The sequence below is a fragment of the Bactrocera dorsalis genome, chromosome 5 (assembly GCF_023373825.1).
Source record: "Bactrocera dorsalis isolate Fly_Bdor chromosome 5, ASM2337382v1, whole genome shotgun sequence".
Taxonomy (NCBI): domain Eukaryota; kingdom Metazoa; phylum Arthropoda; class Insecta; order Diptera; family Tephritidae; genus Bactrocera; species Bactrocera dorsalis.
Window position 1 is genome coordinate 10837012 of NC_064307.1, and position 18366 is coordinate 10855377.

Consider the following 18366-nt stretch of genomic DNA (forward strand, 5'->3'; position numbering starts at 1 on the left):
AAATCATTCAAGCGGATTCACGAGAGATGTCGAGCTCTCTTGCCATCTCCCCAACACTTGTCTGGTTATTTTCAAGCACTATTTCTTTCAATTTTTTAAATATGTTCATTTGCTGAAGTGGTGGAAGGTCGTCCAGAACTAAGCATCTCTTCTACGATTGTGTTTTTGATAAAAATTAATCACCGTAAGCCTTTCCCAACATTCGCAACGATTCAGCACACTAAATTTGTTTAGAAATACAAAATTTGAGGCAAATTCTTTGTTCGATAGTTTTACCAACTACTGAGTTTTACCGACTTAAGCAGCTGTTGTAAAAAAAAAACTGGTTGATAGATCGGGCTCATATTTGGCAGAACAGTCATACCAACATAGCTAAATAAATTTTTTTGGAAATATCATCTACTCGGCGATTTTAATTACAATTTCCGGGTGCTTTTTTGCCACAATTAATAATTTTCGTTTTAAATTCGGCTCAGAACAAATTGCGGGGACGCGATTCAATTTAAGTTATCTGTCTCCGCTCAGAATGTGACTCACAAAATTGTGTGTTGACTAACCTCACCTAACTTCGGTTACACCAAATACTTAACTACTGTGAAGGATATACGTATTTCTATAACTATATTCATGCGGTTTGCCAAGAGACGGTGTAACATGATAACTATTCCATCGTTGCAATGTTCCGAAAATGTGTTGGAAAGCGTCTTGCACAAGCAGAGTTCTTTTACACAAATATGTCGAACTTTATACCTGAAAAAGTGTTTTAAGGGGAGTCCTTCTTCATTACTTTAATATGAAGACAACCTCAGCCAAATGTCAGAACCTTTGGAAGTCACACAAGCAGCTATTTCAAAGGGTTTAAAAGCAGTCATTAATTTTAAAAAGCAAGGGAATTGGTTGTCGGCGATTTTGCATGTCGGAAATGCACTTAACGCGCTACAAAAAAGTCGTTGTTAATTGGATTGTGACTGGTGATGAAAAATGGATTCATTATGACAACCTTGAACACAAAAACTCATATAAATCAAACAAATCAACGGAAAGTCGAATAACTATGACGCGTAGAACGTTACTTCCATATTTAATGGTATCAGAAATCCTGAATTATGAGCTTCTAAAACCAGATGAAAGCATGAGAGGCCAAAATTGCAAATTACCAAAAAATCCCCGAAATTTGCAACTGGACATGAGGCCATAATTTTCAATCAACCTTTTCATGCAAGACCGATTAAAAATTGTTTGAAATACAGCTGCTGAGAACTTTTGTTTCACTCACATTATAGCCCAGACCTTTTCCCTACTGGCTGCCATTTGTTCAGGTCGACGAGTGACGCCGTCAATGGAAAACAGTTCACATCAAAATGGGCTACAAAAATTGGGTTGACCTTTTTTGACAGTTCTTTTCGGATCAAATCATCAAATCCTCAAATTGCCAGATAAGATGACAAAATGTTATAAAAATTATTTAAAAAAGAGTAAAGTAAAAGTAGCAAAATTTCAAAATGATGTCAAATCCGAAAGAACTAGTTAGCATATACACAAAGATACAGGTGGACGGATCAATCGATTTATCGAAAACTTTGAGTAGTCAACCACAATAAAATGCAACGAGGAGTCGAATTCGTAAACGATGCATTTTTAGCACCGCTGCCGGAGAAAGCCGAGGAAAAGGAAGACCTCTACTCCGTTGGAAAGACTCGGCTATAACAGCGTAAACGGTGTCTATCCCAATAAAGAAGAATAATGTAAAAAATATCTAGTGTAATTCTTCTTCTCTTTAAAAGAACCACGTTTTTAAGGGGCTTAAGCCCATTAAGGAAAAGATATGAGGGCATCTAAAAGTATTGTCTCGCCCATAGTAAATTTTGGGTTAGTCGGTGCTTCGTTAAATCAACCTGAAAGCTTAAAAACGCTCAAATATTGAAAGCTTCAGTTCACTTTTAAGTCCAAAATTGATTACAGCGGACGGACAGTGATTTGCGCCAACCAATATTTGTATGGTAACAGCAATAACATCCATGACAAATCCGTAAATTTTACCACAAAAAAAAAATTAATAGATTGTACAGGCACAGACACAACAGCAATGCTGTCTAAAGTCTTTTACTTAAACCAATTAACTATCCTATTAATGCAGCAATTATATTTATTTAAATTGGTTTATCGCCATAATTCGTTCTATTCGAAATCGCATCCATTAACAGCCATAAATCATTAAAATAGGGAAGCCATTAGCATCAAACGCAATGAAGAGAATTATGACAATGCGTGCACCCAAGTATATAAGTGACCAGGTCCATGCCTTGGCGACTGCGTAAACTATTTTGCGAACAGGTTATACAATCGATGCCTAATTGATGCATTTTTAATAATGTGCCAATTTGGTCACACCAGAGCACTAGAGCACCGAGCGGCAGACAACAGGCAGCTGGCAACGGCAAATGCCGCGCAGAGCCACAGCGGCGGACGCAGACGCAGACGCAGAACAAAACCACGACCAAACAACTAAAAGTGCGACAAAAGTGAATGGCAAATGGCCGCGGCGCTTGATTGTACATTGTGATATGCCGGCCGACGCGGCCCAAATGAGAGCACCAGCAGCCGCCGTACTGCCAGACACAGCCGCAGTCGCAGTCGGGCGTTGCCGCAAAGTTTTGGCTCTGGCAAATCTTGTGCAATTATTCCTTTTATTCTTCGAGTTCGGTATGTTTGCTTTGATTTTGTTCGCATCTAGTAAATTTAGTTATTAATTCATTTGCAGGAGTGAGCAGCCATTAACCATTAAAAGGGTAAGGCGGGTGCGCGCACGCAGCAACCGAAAGCACAAGTCAAGCATTTGTATGCGGCGCAAGTAGTGCATCTACGGCGCTATGAACACAAGTGTGTGTGTGTGTTGCTGCGCACCAAAATCGCTTAAGCAAATCTCTAAATCTCTAGATCGTAACGACATTTCCGCCAGCGTAACACGAGCGGCGTGTCACAACATCAAATGTACAAAAACAAAAAATGTCGCACGCCAAAAATGACATGCGTATGAGATGCGTGTGTGTGTGTGTGGGTGCGCGTTTTCAAGTATGGCTTTTGAATTTGGTCAAAAGTTCTAATTGAAATGAATTTGTATGTGCAACACGTAGTTGTTATTAACACAGTTAGTATGTTTGTTGGAAATAGAGATTATAATTATTTTAGTTACGAAAAACTGTTTACGTCACATCTCTCTCCCCTGGACACCCATTTTGCATTTCTCTCATAATTTTTTCGAGTTCTTCGACAAACCGATTATACACTTTCAGGCTGACTTGTTGTTTACCGAGCCATAAAGTGTGTATTTGACAGTTATTTGTTTACGGTGCTAAAATTTGGTCAGGTAATTTTTACAATAAATAAATTTTAGGAAAAAGTTTCTTCGAAATTATATTTGGTTAATAATCCTAATCTCGAAGAAGTAAAAGAAAGTGACAGATCACATGAGCTCTCATAAAGATATGCTCATTGGCGACGAAACATAAACATACGACACACCTTAGTCAATTTATTTATCCCAGTTGGCACCAGGAGATGGTGAACCCGATACCCCAATCGAAGACGAAGAAATAGACGTTTCATTGCCCGACAATGAAGAAGTTCGAATAGCAATTATCGTCTAAAGATAAACAAAGCGGCGGGGGACGAAGGATTACCGGCGAGATATTCAAATATGGGGGGAAAAGAACTGATAAGGCGAGCATACATCAGTTTTTTTGTAGAATTTGCGCTCTGCAAAATCCTCAAAAAGAGAGAGACCACAATCTGCGCTAACCCCAAGGGATAAGCCTCCACAACATCGCATATAAGGTTCTACAGAGCGAATTATGTGAAAAATTAAAGCTCACCGCCAACAAACTGGTTGGACCTTATCAATGTGGCTTTAGGACTGGCAAATCAACAACGGACCAGGTATTCACCATGCGCCAAATCTTGGAAAATACCCGTGAAAAAGATGATCGGCACACACCACCACTTCAAAACTAATACGGCTGTATAAACTGACGTAGAGAAATACCAAAATCTGCGTCAGGATCGGAAAGGACCTGTCCGAGCAGTTCGATACCAAACGAGGTTTCAGACAAGGCGACTCCCGATCGTGCACTTCTTCAATACACTGCTGGAGAAATAAATTCGAGCTGCAGAGCTCAGACGAGAGGGCACAATTTTTTATAAGAGCACAGCTGCGTGCGTACGTCGATGATATTGATATCCGCGCTGTTAGATCTGCCTTCTTCAGACAGGATAAAGAACCGAAGCAAATGGGTATGTTAGTGAACGAGGGCAAGACGAAATATCCACTGTCATAAAACGAACAGTCGTCGCACTCAGGACTCTCACGTCACTGTTGACAGTCTATCTTGGAACCAGTATTAACACCAACAACAATGTCAGCCTAGAAATCTAACGCAGGATAACTCTTGCCAACAGGTGCTACTTTGGACTGAGTAGGCCATTGAGAAGTAAAGTCCTCTCTCGAGGAACCAAGACCAAACTCTACAAATCATTCATCATCCCCGTCCTGCTATAAATTTACGGTCCTTTGCGCATTGGCCAAGGCGAATATCGCAGCCGATGGAACGAATATACGATGATTTTGACATAGTTCAGAGACTTAAGAGACAGCTGGCTATGTCATGTCGTTCGTATGTGTGAAAACACTCCAGCTCTTAGAGTATTTGACGCAGTAACGTTGGAAACACCAGTTGGAGAAGGTCCTGGCTATACTTGGAATCTCCAATTGGCGCCAAACAGCGAAAAGGAAGAACGAAGAAGAAGAAGGCTGTGGCTTTTTTTATTAAGAGAGAGAGAGTTAAGGGGACTACTGCAGTAAGCAATGAATACCGAAGAAATACTTGTATAAATGTGACCAACCGAAATTGCTTTTAAATTAATAATAAGCTAGAGGTCTTATAACTAATCATATGACGGGTCAAGTGGTAACCATGAAATGAGAACTGCCAGAAATCTCTTCTGGAGATAACAACGAAGTGCGGGTGACTTAATTTAACATAGACCTACTACAAGTATATTTAGCACACAATGTGATTATAAACTGCCACTCACACAGATATAACTATTACCATCCTTTGTATTGCCCATTTCATTTAATCAGGTTAGGGGCTCACGACTAAGTAAATAAATATGTATGTACTATACAATTCAAACAGCATTTAACATTTCTACCAACTCGGCTTTGCGCTATTCGGCTTTGGTTTAGCTATGTAACTCGCGAACTATTTAAACCTTTGCCAATTTCCGAGGCCAAAACATGGTATTGGAAAGCTCGCTCCCGCATGACGCGAACACCTTCGCTATCAAATGAACCGAATATAAATATATTTTATACATTATAAATAAATATATAAATGTGTAAATATATATCTATACTTATATACATATTTAAAATCACTTTACTGATATAACTTGATGTATGTATGTACATATGTTTATATAAATATTATGTACCAATGAGGTTTTTTTGCTTTGTTGTCACTAAGTACATAAATAAGTATGCTTACTTTTTGGTATTTGGCCAATACAACACAAGGTCGTCTGTTTTTGTTAAAACCGTCACGTCACGCACAATAACATGGCCTAAACGTAACATAATATGCAGAAACTAAAAGAACAGCAACAACAAAAGCCGCAGCAATTGTGTCGGGAATGTTAGCCTTTTTGGTGTTGTTTTCATTTTACTGCGCATGCGTACATATTTATTTCCATTTAAACGCTGAAAGCGTGGTTTACTGTTGAGATAACGCAAAGCAAAATTTTAATTGGTTATTTACTGGAAATTTCGTCTCCACGCTTTACAGCCATATTAGTTGGAATTGTTTTTCCGTTTAAATAATTAACTTTTACAATTACAGTAACAGTTATTTTGGCATGAACTTGCAACACAAATATTGTGGACATTACCAGATTAGCAACTGTTGTTATGTTCTTTGGGATTGATACACATTCATTTTAATTGCTTTGAAATATGTATTTTCGAACTTTTTCCAATAGTTTCCATTAAGGATAATTTCTGTAGTATAACTAAGTTGCCGTCTTTCAGTAGTGTCCATTTCCAGTTTTTTTACTCGCCACTTATCTTTTTGCTGAATTTTCGAAGTGGAAGCCTACTCAACTTAATTAATTAATTGAAAAAAGTAAAACTGACAGAGGGATGCCATCACTTTAAAAATTTAATACACGAAATTTGATAACAGATAACATACTAAGATTATACAGTTCCAAAACAATCCGACTTTTTTGAGCCAAATTTTATTCAGCGATTAAGCACATTTCTGACTCAACGGGAATATGAACAAGCAAAATTGTCGCATTTGGTATGAAAAGCAACCTGAAGAGATTTAAGAGCTGCCGTTTAATCCAGAAAAAACAACGATTTGGTGTGGTCTGTGGGTCGGTGGAATCATCGGCCCATATTTTTTCATAAAAGATGCCGATAAGAACGTAACCGTCAATGCCGAACGTTATCGCGCCATGACAACAGACTATTTGATGCCAGAAATTGAAGCTCGTATCACGGCAATATTTGGTTTCAACTTCCCATAAAGCGCATCAATCAATGAATTTTTTGAGAGAACACTTCGTTGAGCAGATAATTTCACGTTTTAGGCCGGTCGATTAGCCACCAAGATCGTGTGATATCACACCGTTAGACTTTTTCCTGTGGGGATATGCAAAAAACTATTCCGTTTCGACTCAGGCCTTGGAGCAAAATATCACGCGTGTCATGAGTCATCGAAAATTGGATTCAATGGATGGACCATCTGAGACGTAACCGCGTCCAACTTTTGAAAGAGATAATCTTCAAAAAATAAATGCCAAATAATGCTCTTTCGATTTAGAATAAACCTTCTGCATTAAATTTGAAGTTTCTGTGTTTTTTCATAAAAAAAAGGTGAGAACCTCGAGTGGATGAGCTTTTATATCTGAAAAATTTTACTGTGATAACTTGATTAATGTTTGATTTGTATAGGTATTCTGTAAAGTGAAAGAATCAGATGGAATTTAAAGTTTGTAATTGGGAAGTGGGTGTGGTTGTCAGCGGATTTCAACTATTTTCACAACGCCTGAAAGGAACGTTTGGTTCATGCATACATTTGGTTGAAATAGATCCAGCATTTCCCGAGTTATGGGATTTAACTTAAAGGTGGGGAATGGAGTCCAAGTTTCTTTTAGTCCTGTTAAGTTTGATTAGAAACAACTTCTTAGTGTTTAGGTGCTATTATCCAGAAGAAGTAAGGGTTTTTATACCATATATTCATTTGGAAAAATATTCTAATCATTTGAATATAGCAATCTATACGATGTTACTTCTGTACAAATTCAAGAGCAGCACTATCTCACATATTTATTACGTGAACAAATTGTGGCCATGAAGGAGTTCATATAGACCTCTGTGCTCTAAAACGGTATGGAGATCAAGTGAATTTAATGTTAGAAATTTTCTGAACGACCTTTTGCCACTTTGAACCCCCAATTACCGTGATACACAACTAACTCTCCTGCAAACTCATACAGTGGACCAATAAAATTTACATACACCTAGTTTTATTAAATTACAACACATTTTTTGGTTTTAAAATTAATGTTTATTGTCGTTTTTTTGTATCTATTTCAAAATATGTATATTTAGCATATATATTGGCTTATCAAAATTTTTATTTTTACACAAATGAAAAAATACAAGTACAAAAACTTAAAATGAGCTTAATTCGTATCAATAAAGTTTACGTACATTATTTAAACTAACACTAAATACAAAAGTTTGAGACATATTTAGTATTTTGTTGGCCCTCCTTTTGCTGTAATAACTGCTTGTAGACGTCGTGGCATACTTTTTACTAAATTTCTCGTATCATTTTCGGTGATTTTGGCCCACTCAGTCGATAAGGCAGCTTTTAGGAACTCTTTGGATGAAATTCTATGTTTTCGTATACGCTTTCCTAATAAGTCCCAGATATGTTCAATAGGGTTAATGTCTGGTGATTGGGGGGGCGTATGGAGTTGTTTTCAATTGTATAGCAACCATTCACGTACTAGATAAGACGTGTGCTTTGGGTCGTTATCCTGTTGGAAGTAGTAGTGGTTGCTATCAAGACCCAATTTAAGCACACTTGGACATAAATTATTTTTTAAAATGTTCAAATACATGTACTTATCCATTTTTTCAGTAATAAATTCCAATTGTCCAACTCCAGATGCAGCCATTACACCCCCAAACCATTACATTACCGCCACCGTGCTTTACTGTTGGCAATAAATTTTTTTCTTGAAACTCCTCATTGACCTTTCTCCACACTTTTCGTGCCACATCCGAACCAAATATATTAAATTTTGATTCGTCGCTGAATATAATATTTTCCCAAAACGAATTCGGTTTGTTTACATGTTCTATAGCGAACGCAAACCTCTTTTCCTTATTAACCTTGCTTATGTATGGCATACGGCGTGCCACTCGTCCATGATAACCAGCACTATACAACACATTCCTTACAGTTTGGGGATTTACTTTTTTTTGTGTACTATCGTATATGTCTTGAGTTAATTTCACTGCGGAAATTCTTGGATTTGCACTAACGGCTGTAACGATATTGCGTTCTTCACGGGGCGTTAAAATTTTTGGTCTACCCGATCGTGGCTTTGAATGCAAATTCCCAGTATTAATATACGTTTACAATCAACAATTATGGGAATGCAACAACTTTGTACCGTTCAGTGAATATAAACAAATTAGGCTGTACTGTGTGTATGTAAACTTTCTTGATGCGTTTTTTGGGGTTTTTCTCTTTCGCAGCGACAATGCCAAGCATAGGGGTAAATTTAAAAGGATTAAGATAATGCATCACAATGCACGAATGTTTATTTATCTATTTAGCAAAAAAAATCAGTCGAATGAGACTAGAAAATGTATGTGCGAACATGTTTTAGTTAAGAATAAAGGGTGTATGTAAACTTTATTGGTCCACAGTATGTACTGGATATCCTTTCCAAAATAAACGCAAACTCCCAACATAAAACGGTGTGGCAACTTCAAGTTTCTCTGCTATGTCACAATAACTTTGGCATGCGCTTGCATATCGGGTTCCTATTAACAATGACAAATGCGCCCCTCACTTCTGTGATGATAAGCGATAAATACGATGAAGTATGCTGTGCGTGACTCTCGCGCGCAAATAACGGTATGTGTGCAGTTGCTATTGCAAGCGAGCGTGCAGGCGGCAGCACTAAAAAATTAATAGTTCGAACCATATTCTATTTAAACTGCAGATATTAAGTTTCGAATCCATTTTACAGCATTACCAAGCGTTTCGAAGTGCTCCAAATCAAGGTGCGAGTGTGTAAAAGTACGCTTCAAACGGACATTTTAATTAAGCCGACATAAAATGCTCCACACGCACTGCCATAAGCGTTGTCATGCACCAGCAAAACGTTTTCGTATTTATTTACACACCAAAATGTGCATGTGGTGGCCCCTCAAGCGGTGCGGCCGATGCTTAAAATGTGTCTGCCAAGGCGTCAAAGGCTGCGCTGAAAAAATGCGCAAAGAGACCAGTGAGTCGACCAGCCAGCCTGTCGATCGGTCAGTGAATTAAAAATGTTTTTCAATACTTGTACAATGTCTAATATGTACTGTCGGCGCTGGCAGCGACGCTTGCAACTAAACAATATTACGTCAGCATAATTTTTGGGGCAATTGTGGACAAAAGCACATTTATGCGTTGCTGGGGTGCACATGTCTATCGACACAGCGAAATATGTACACTTTAGACATGGTGCAAGTACATATCGACATGCGCACATACACGCTTGCCAATTGATACATTTGCGCATGTGCAGTTGCTTAACGGTTACAAAGTATTTTTAAGTTCAATACGAACAGCGGAAAACAAGTCCAGCACACTGCACTAAACGTTGTTAGCCTCGTGAACTAGTTAGTACGAGTGAATGCCCTGTAGGAAAAGCATGACTAAATTTGTGAGGATTTTCTTATTTTACTGAGGGAATGTATATTATACAGTATACATTTAGGCATCGAGGAAGGATTTTTCTTTTACTCTAGTTTAACAATATGTCATAAAGACACACAACAGCGATTTGAAAAGTTTGTGAAAGTGGGCGTGACCCCGCCCTTTAAAAAGCTAATGCCTATTTCAACCAAATTTGCTGAGGACAATCGTTTTTTTATTAACTCCTCTGTAAATACATTTGTGGTGAAAGTCATAGTGATAACCACGCCCACTATTGTCAAAGCTAGACGAGGAAATAGTGGCCAACGTGTACTAAAACTGGGCAGAAATTAAATTTTAACACTAAATTTACTATTTTTTCCAGCTCTCTAGATATGGAATATGTGGACCTCAGTGCCTAACGCTGATTTTTTACAAAAAATGCAGATATTAAGGCAAGTTAGATACGGAAGGATCACACTTAGATATTTGTGTTCATCGTTGTGAAGGCCCTGAACCTATTACAAATCTGCATAGGTGCTTTATTTATGCATATTTAGTCTATGCTTCCCAAAGGCAGAATAGTCAATGATTTCGTATCCACTTTTCAGCCTTTGTTCTTGCAAAACGGGATAAGGAGAAGATGATTCGCTATCCAAGTCGAGGATTGCAGAGTATTCAAAAAATTCGCCTCTAAGTACCCTGATTTTTTGAAGCTTCTAAAGCAGGCTTTCGCGGCCTTGTGACACTAATGTGCTATTTTCAACCAAATTGAGCGCCATAGTTGTGGTTGTCTTCGTAGTACACTCTTCAAATACCGATGGTGAATCGCTGACCGTTGAACACGCCCACTTAACGTTTCACGAATGCAGTGCATGTGTTAAACACATTCAATAATTCTTCTAGCATCCCCATTATACAAGTAGATATATAAAAATATGTGGAACCTCGGTTGTAACGCTCAATATGTAGGAACCTTAATGAAACTCGTGATATCTTTAGATAGGTAATTGGCGGAAGTATGTTAGTTAGGATATTAGCTACCGACAAATCGCTCTGAATACTACCCCGGTCATTAAAATATACCTAATAGAGTTTCTATACTTACTCATCTTAATAATATCGAATATATTGTAGTTTATTTGCCGAAAATGTTTCTTGGGACCGGCGAACATTCCGCAAATCAGATACTACATGCAAAAATTTCGTTATCCCGCAGCTTAATGCCGAATAAGTTCGGCAGTATATGAGCTTTAATCTAAACCTGCGTCGAAATGTAGTAATATTTTGGAATAATCTCAAAAGGTAATAAAATACAGAGTACCCAGACTAGCAGTCATCAAAGTACCCAGATTCTCTGTGTTTAAGGGCAGCTTTCGCGGCCATGCACCTTCCGGCTATATCTACCAGTAAAAATGTTCGAACTTGTACTGAACGATTGTGACCTTAATGAAACTCGGGAATATCTTTACCTTGTGATGGTGTGTCATGATGCCATCCCTAAACTTCGGGTCATTACTGAATTTGAGAACTAAATTTGTTAATATACCTAACGAGTTTCTAAATAATGCCATCGAAAATATGTAAATATACGAGAAGGTGCCAAAAATGTTTGGAATCGTTACTCGAATTACCCCAGTTAAACTACTTATAAAAACGCTCGTTAAAAATTAGCAGGGTCAAGGGGTTTTATGTTTTACGAAAGTATATCATGACCTGAAAAATTACATATACCCAATATAATTTTTGAAGACGGGCCATTCCCTCATGAGCCTAATCAAATAAATAAAAAAAATAGTAGTCAAAGGGTTGGGTTACAATCTGGGTTTACGACCATTTATGGGGACTAAATTTTTAACAATTTGTTTCTTATACAAAAATTAAACTTTATATCCCTACAAATTTTATTTGAATTTAAGAACAGGTATCGTTTTAAATATCAATCTTTTCGAAAATTGAAATGAAAATATTCAAATTAAAACGATTATGACGTTATTTTCGTCATCCCTCAAGTGAAAAAATTTTGATTGAACATTCTGAAACTTTTTTTCAGGATCTCCATTATTTGGCGAAGATAGCCAAGTTAACCAACAGCGCGCCAGTTCGTTTATTTTAGCAATGTGGCGTTAATTGGAGATTTGTCTGGTCTTTCCAACGGAGGATGAAGTTATGAATGAAGTTCACGCAAGTGCAGGAAAGCGTTTTCTGATTGCCCGTTTCACTTTGGGAGTGGCCAGAAACGATTCTTTTAAATAAAGAATATAGAGCTCACGACTTAATGGGTCTTAGACCAGCAAAATCTGGGTAGCCAAAGAATATCTGTTTGATAAAAAAACATGTAAATTTTTAGAAGGCGAATCATCATCCCCCAGAGTTGGGCTGAGCTTAGGTACCCTCCTATGAGAGCGGAATCGTACAAGATCATAAAAAGCAAAAAGAAAAAAAAAATAAATGCTTTTTAGACCTGTAAACTAAAAATTTTAAGCGCCTATAACTGACCTTGAGTGCACACATTTTCAGGGCTGCATCTCCAAAGCTCAAAGCAAGCCAAGATTGGATCAAAGTGAGAACTTAGCACAATATTCTAGAGATGTTACAAAATTAAATAAAACAAGTATTGTTTTTTTCTTTGAAACCGTGAAATCTATGTAACCCCCTAAGAACATTAACTATATACTAAAAATGCTTTTCCTACAGAGTTTGCGCGTTTACACCAGTCTATAACTTAGTAACTAACTGCTTCAGCGGTTAATTTGGTCGGTATTTTGGTCAGTGACGCCATGCGCACTTCAAGTGCGTATTGAAAAACGTTGATAAAATGCGAGCATTTTGAAAAATGAACCGTTTTTATTGTGTCAAATAGAAAAAAATGGTTTGCATCAGCCAGAGAAGGCAGTTAAATTCTCAGCGCAAGGCGATTTTGTGTGATTTGAGTTTTATGAACATGACACATGTGCGATTGGGCGATGAAATAGATGTTCACGCGCTTGGCAAACGCTGACGCCGCACACGCTTTCATATGGTCAGGCTGGACACTTAGAAGCACGACAACAGTGCGCCTTATGGCAACGAATTTTAGTGCGTTCATTGAGAAAACGCTCGCAGGAGTGCGCTCGCACAAAGCGCGATGATGAAATCACACTGCTGACCATAAATCGGTGCTGGCCTGCTGCCTTTAAACTAGATGATTGCAATGGACAGCGGCACAAGTGGATCGCACGTATGCGCAATGCAATGGTAACCAATTAGCCGCGACTGTTGCGATGCCAATCACATTGAATCGAAACGTCGAACGTCGCCAAAAAGTTGGACGCTGTGCTCTTGTTTGTGCACTAAATGCAGCGTTTTTGTGATGCTAAGTGGCATGTTGTTGCTGTACATGTTGATGGTATGTGTCGCAGCAGTGACGGTGTGGTTGACAGTAATGGCGCGCAGCAGCTGACGTTGCAGCTTCGTACGATCTTCGCGCGAATAGTCGTGCGGCTTTAGAAATTCTTCACATTCGATTATAAAAGTGCAGGCTTCTTGGGGGATTTATCTCAAACCACAATCGCAATTTTGTACGCTAACATCGTCGCAACAAGCACACATAGTAGCAACATGATCACAAAGGTAGCGCATAATACACGCCAAAGATCAACAACGAACGTGCGGTGGTGCGTCAGGACGTGGATCCCTGACGCATTAACGCACAATTCTACTTAGAATTATATGTGTATACTAATTAGCTTTTTTCTGCGCTATTCCTTTGCAGGTGGCGTTGGTTCTCTGCTTCAGCATCTCGCTGTCCGTTGCCGCACCCGGTGACATCTACAGCCATGGCGGTCTCAGTTTGCACGCGCCCATTTCAATCGCCGCCGCCGCGCCGGCCATCACATACGCAGCACCCAAAATCCTTGCCGCCGCACCAGCCATCAGTCAGCAGGTGATACACGCACCAGCACCAGCTCTCATCGCTCAAGCCGCGCCCACTTACGTTGCACAAGCCGCGCCTGCTATCGCCGTAGCACCAGCGCCCACCATCATCAAAGCCGCACCAGCTGTTGCCGTCGCCAAGGTAATCGAACCGGAGCCATACGACCCCAATCCACAATACAGCTTCGCATATGGTGTAACCGATCATCAAACCGGCGACTCGAAAGCGGCTGAGGAATCGCTCGTCAATGGCGTCGTGCACGGCAGTTACTCGTTGACCGAACCAGACGGTTCCATACGCAAGGTCACCTACACCGCGGACAAGATTAACGGTTTCAATGCTGTGGTTGAGAAGCAAGGTGGCCCCGCACCCGTAGCCGTAGTGGCCAAACCCGCTGTCGCCGTTGCCGCTGTGCCTGCCATCACTAAGGTCGCTTACGCTGCGCCCGCCATCGCCAAGGTGGCGTACGCTGCACCAGCCCTTGCCTATGGTCACCACTAAGTGTGCCTCTGTTAACCTCACATGCGTGTCGAGGTTGCTGAGCATTATTTATCGTAATTGTTTCGTGTTGTTGACCGCGCTGCTGATCTATGGACATATGACTTCTGAACCGAACAAAGGAACTTATATATAACAGAAATATATATCTACATATATATATATACACATATATTAATAACTAAACAATTTACTTGTTAACTTATGAAAAATACACTTATAGTCTTAGCAGAGCGCTCGTCTGCATGCGGAAACAACAAAGTCAACTAGAACTTCTTAGCTACAATTATAAAAAACAAACAAACACACACTCTCGCGATCGCGCGCATCACTCGCGATCATCCTCGCCCATTAAGCGACGTCGCGCGCTGAGCGCCACCACGCGTGACTCATAACGGGGGTCGCGCCACAGTCCGCTGGCAACAACAACCCGGCTGCGGCTGCTTCTGTCGACACAAAGCTGTGCGTGTGCGCACCAGTATTGGCGGCGTAGTTGTTATGTACACGTATGTCGTTGCATGCTTCACCCAAGCATCCATCACTCTCACATTCATCTCAACTATTGTGCATCTCTAATCAATTCTTTATTAGCAATATTGAATATTATAATTAATTTTATTTTAAATTTTGATTTCTTTTTTGTTCATTGTATATATGTAAATATACCTGTAGAGCAATGTGCCAGCGATTTCCAGTTTCAACGCACACACATACATATAGAAAGTGAGTGTGCCTGCGCACACATACATAATGTGGTATTTATGTGCGTGCATTGGAAATCGTGGCAAAGAGTCTCGTGTATTAGCTTGTGCACTTACTGAAATAAAGAATTCAGTACAAAAACACTAAATTCCAAACATTTTATTCAGTCTATTTCGCAGTTATAACCGTAAAAGGTAACTGGTCTTGCACACTTTTTCGCCTTTTTCTTTGTTTCTTAGCGGTTTCAGCGCGATTGATGTCTTTCGGCTGTTGATGGCTACTGTTGTAGCCGGCGGTGTTGTTAATTTATCACACACACACTCATAACCACACATACATATGTACAACCATAGTCTAGCGCATGCACTTTTTGGCCAGCGCATTTGTTACAGTTTGCAGCTACTACAGTCTGGGCTCACTAGGTCAACGTGGTGATCATTAATTGTACAAGCCAGCCAGCAATTGGCCATATTAGTAATGCAATTGCAATGAGACAAAAGTTGTGGTAAAGGCGTGCCGTGAGGACTGCCAGTAGAGGAAAATACATACATACATTCATACATACATACATACATGCATACAGATGTACATAGAACAGCAGATAGTGTGAACTGTTGATTTTGAACTTTGTTTATCGTTTTGCCCAAATTTGTATAAAAAAAATATAGATTTACGTAGTACCGGACCTCATTTAAGTCCACAGTGAATCAGAAAAACGTAGCAAGGAACCATCACTGTTAGAACAAAATGTTGAAAGCATAGTAAAAATTAATATTATTTTCTTCAATGAATGCAAAGTACTATCAAAAAATTATTGTTCCATGCTTCCAGGGTCTTTTGGCAACCAGCTAAGAGTACGCTAGACATATTTGTATACCAAATATCATTGACACTAAAAATATGCACTTTGGAAAACTGTTGCCTACAATTAGGCGTTGCAGTCAAATAAAAAAAATTCTAAAAAAAAATGGAATTTTTTTTTTATTACTCAATCTTGGTAGTGTTTGTAAATATTGCATAATAAAATAAGTTGAAATTTGACTAGAAATACGAAAAGACTTTTTCGACTACCCAATATAACAAAAAAATTACATTGTAATCTAAAAAATACTTGTTCGAAGGTGCCTGAAAATTCAGAATCAAAATTTAAGTGTGGAAATATGGTAACAATATTAAGAATTTATCAAATTTCAACTTGTTATAAAAAAGTTGCGATATTTTTGAAGCTAAATGTACTATTTTTAGTTAGTCTAGGTATTTTAGGTATCTAAATATTTACATTTAAAAAATTGATAAAAATAATTTAAATTTGTGTGCGAACTTTTTCAGTGTCTAACCACGTAGGTTAAGCCACTCGGATCGACTTTTGGATCAGGAAATGAAAGCAACAATTTATTGTTATATTTCAGTGGTTTAATATTCTTTAAGGCGGCACCCGAATAATACGAGGAAGTATAGTTGTATATAGAATTCTCGTGAATATAAGTTCTTCGTACGAAGTGATCTTGCATGTTCGAAAGGTGATATATCGAACGATTGAAACAATAGTTTCAAAGTCGCTAAAAAGACTCAATCGAACTGGAAGTGGTGTACCAAAACTTGGTTCGAAAACATAAAATAAATAATTGATCTCCACAAAGTATATTAAGAAAAACAAAAAAGCATTTTTGGTTAAAAGAATTTATTTATTAGTTAATTGTAAAGCTTGACTAGTTTTCATTGTACAATACTTCAATATTTCACTTTGTTTAAGAATATTTTTAAATATTTGCTGCAGAAGTTCAGGCCATAGCAACCGATATGATCACAAATAGAGTATTCGAAGGAAAAGTTATGAGCGTTATGGTCAAGTTGCTTATCATCTAGCTATAGGCCCACGAAACGTGCTGTTTCGGCAGAGTCGGATCATAGAGAGAGGGGAGTTAAATGAATGGGATTCATTAGGTATGCAAAAAAGTGGTAAGATATTCTTCGGGGTCACTTCTAAATACTCCAGAACGAAGTTGCGCAAGGACCTCTCTAGATGCTCGGGGCAACTAGAGCTCTTTCTCTGCTATTGATGGTTATTTAACTCCAAGTAAATATTTCATTCACTGTCGATGAAGGCGGTATTGGCTCCACTGTAAATGGCGATCAGTGTGTGGCTGAAATTGGTTGTATCCTTAGTTTAGTCGTGTTACTGTTCAATGCCATCGCCGTTATCATGAACCGCGCTCACAATTGACCTGGACTTTAACCGGCTGAAATCTGTTATTTCGGCGATCTAAACCCTGTTGGGAAGGTTTTAGTCTAACTTATTGAAAAACCCAAATCTTTCTTTGTCTTTCCAATTTCTTAATATAAAAGGAATTATATTCAAAAATCATTAAACATCATGATTACATTTTTCATTCAAGAGACTGTATATTTAGATTTTCCGACATAATACTACATAAAATATTTACTTCTTAGTCCACCGTGCTCGCGAAAACCTTGCAATTTATCAATAAATATATTCCATCGCCGAATTCGCTGAATTCACACACCTTTCGGCCGTAAACGATAGGCACAGCATTCACAATGCAGAAGTAGGCACATAAAATAAATAAATGCAACAAATAAAATTGCATTTGTTGTTGTTATTAGTTGGAGTACGCAGAATTATGACCCTAACAGCGGTGAATTGTGAACTGCAAATAAAAAGTCATTTTGGCGCAGCGTCAAATTAACTGCCAACAAGAGCATGTCAGCGTAGCGATTGGGCGGATATGCCGCTAGACGCTGTATCTACTATGCATTTATGTATATATATAAATGTATATAGAGATACACATGTGTAAATATGTATGTTTGCAGCTGCATATGTTGAGAAGTGCCGCCGTGTAGCTCACACGTTGCCACCATATATTTTTCGCCTGCTTGGCTTGACCACCTGTTAACGCTCACGAAGCGGGGCTACATGCTCTGCTCTTGTGTGGCAGTGTTGCACCGTTAAAAATTGATCGACTGACAAGCGCTTAAATCACTATCGATTTAATTGTGTTGATTTTACAAGCGAGCGCTTGAGATTACTTTTATTCGATTATATTTATGTTTGTGCGTTTTCACAAGAAATATATGACTATGCTTGAGTTTTTATATGCATATATATATGTAAATGTATGTATATACATAAGTAGGTTTGGCTTAGAGTCAAATTGTTGTGTGATAAATAGGGCTCAGCTACCATTTATTTTATTTAGCGGTCAAGTCTTTGTGGAACCTATTATACATATGAATTAT

The 18366-nt window shown here is 38.5% G+C and overlaps 2 protein-coding genes across 3 annotated transcripts in view; one reads left to right on the forward strand and one right to left on the reverse strand.

Annotated features, from left to right (window-relative positions):
• Window positions 1-18366, reverse strand: part of LOC105231483 (neurobeachin-like protein 1) — a 104548-nt gene that overhangs the window by 36749 nt on the left and 49433 nt on the right. The window lies entirely within an intron of this gene.
• LOC105231417 (cuticle protein 21) lies at window positions 13532-14641 on the forward strand. Its single transcript, XM_011212706.3, has 2 exons — window positions 13532-13601; window positions 13744-14641. The coding sequence occupies exons 1-2, from the start codon at window positions 13590-13592 to the stop codon at window positions 14404-14406; spliced, it is 675 nt and encodes a 224-aa protein (XP_011211008.1). The 5' UTR covers window positions 13532-13589; the 3' UTR covers window positions 14407-14641.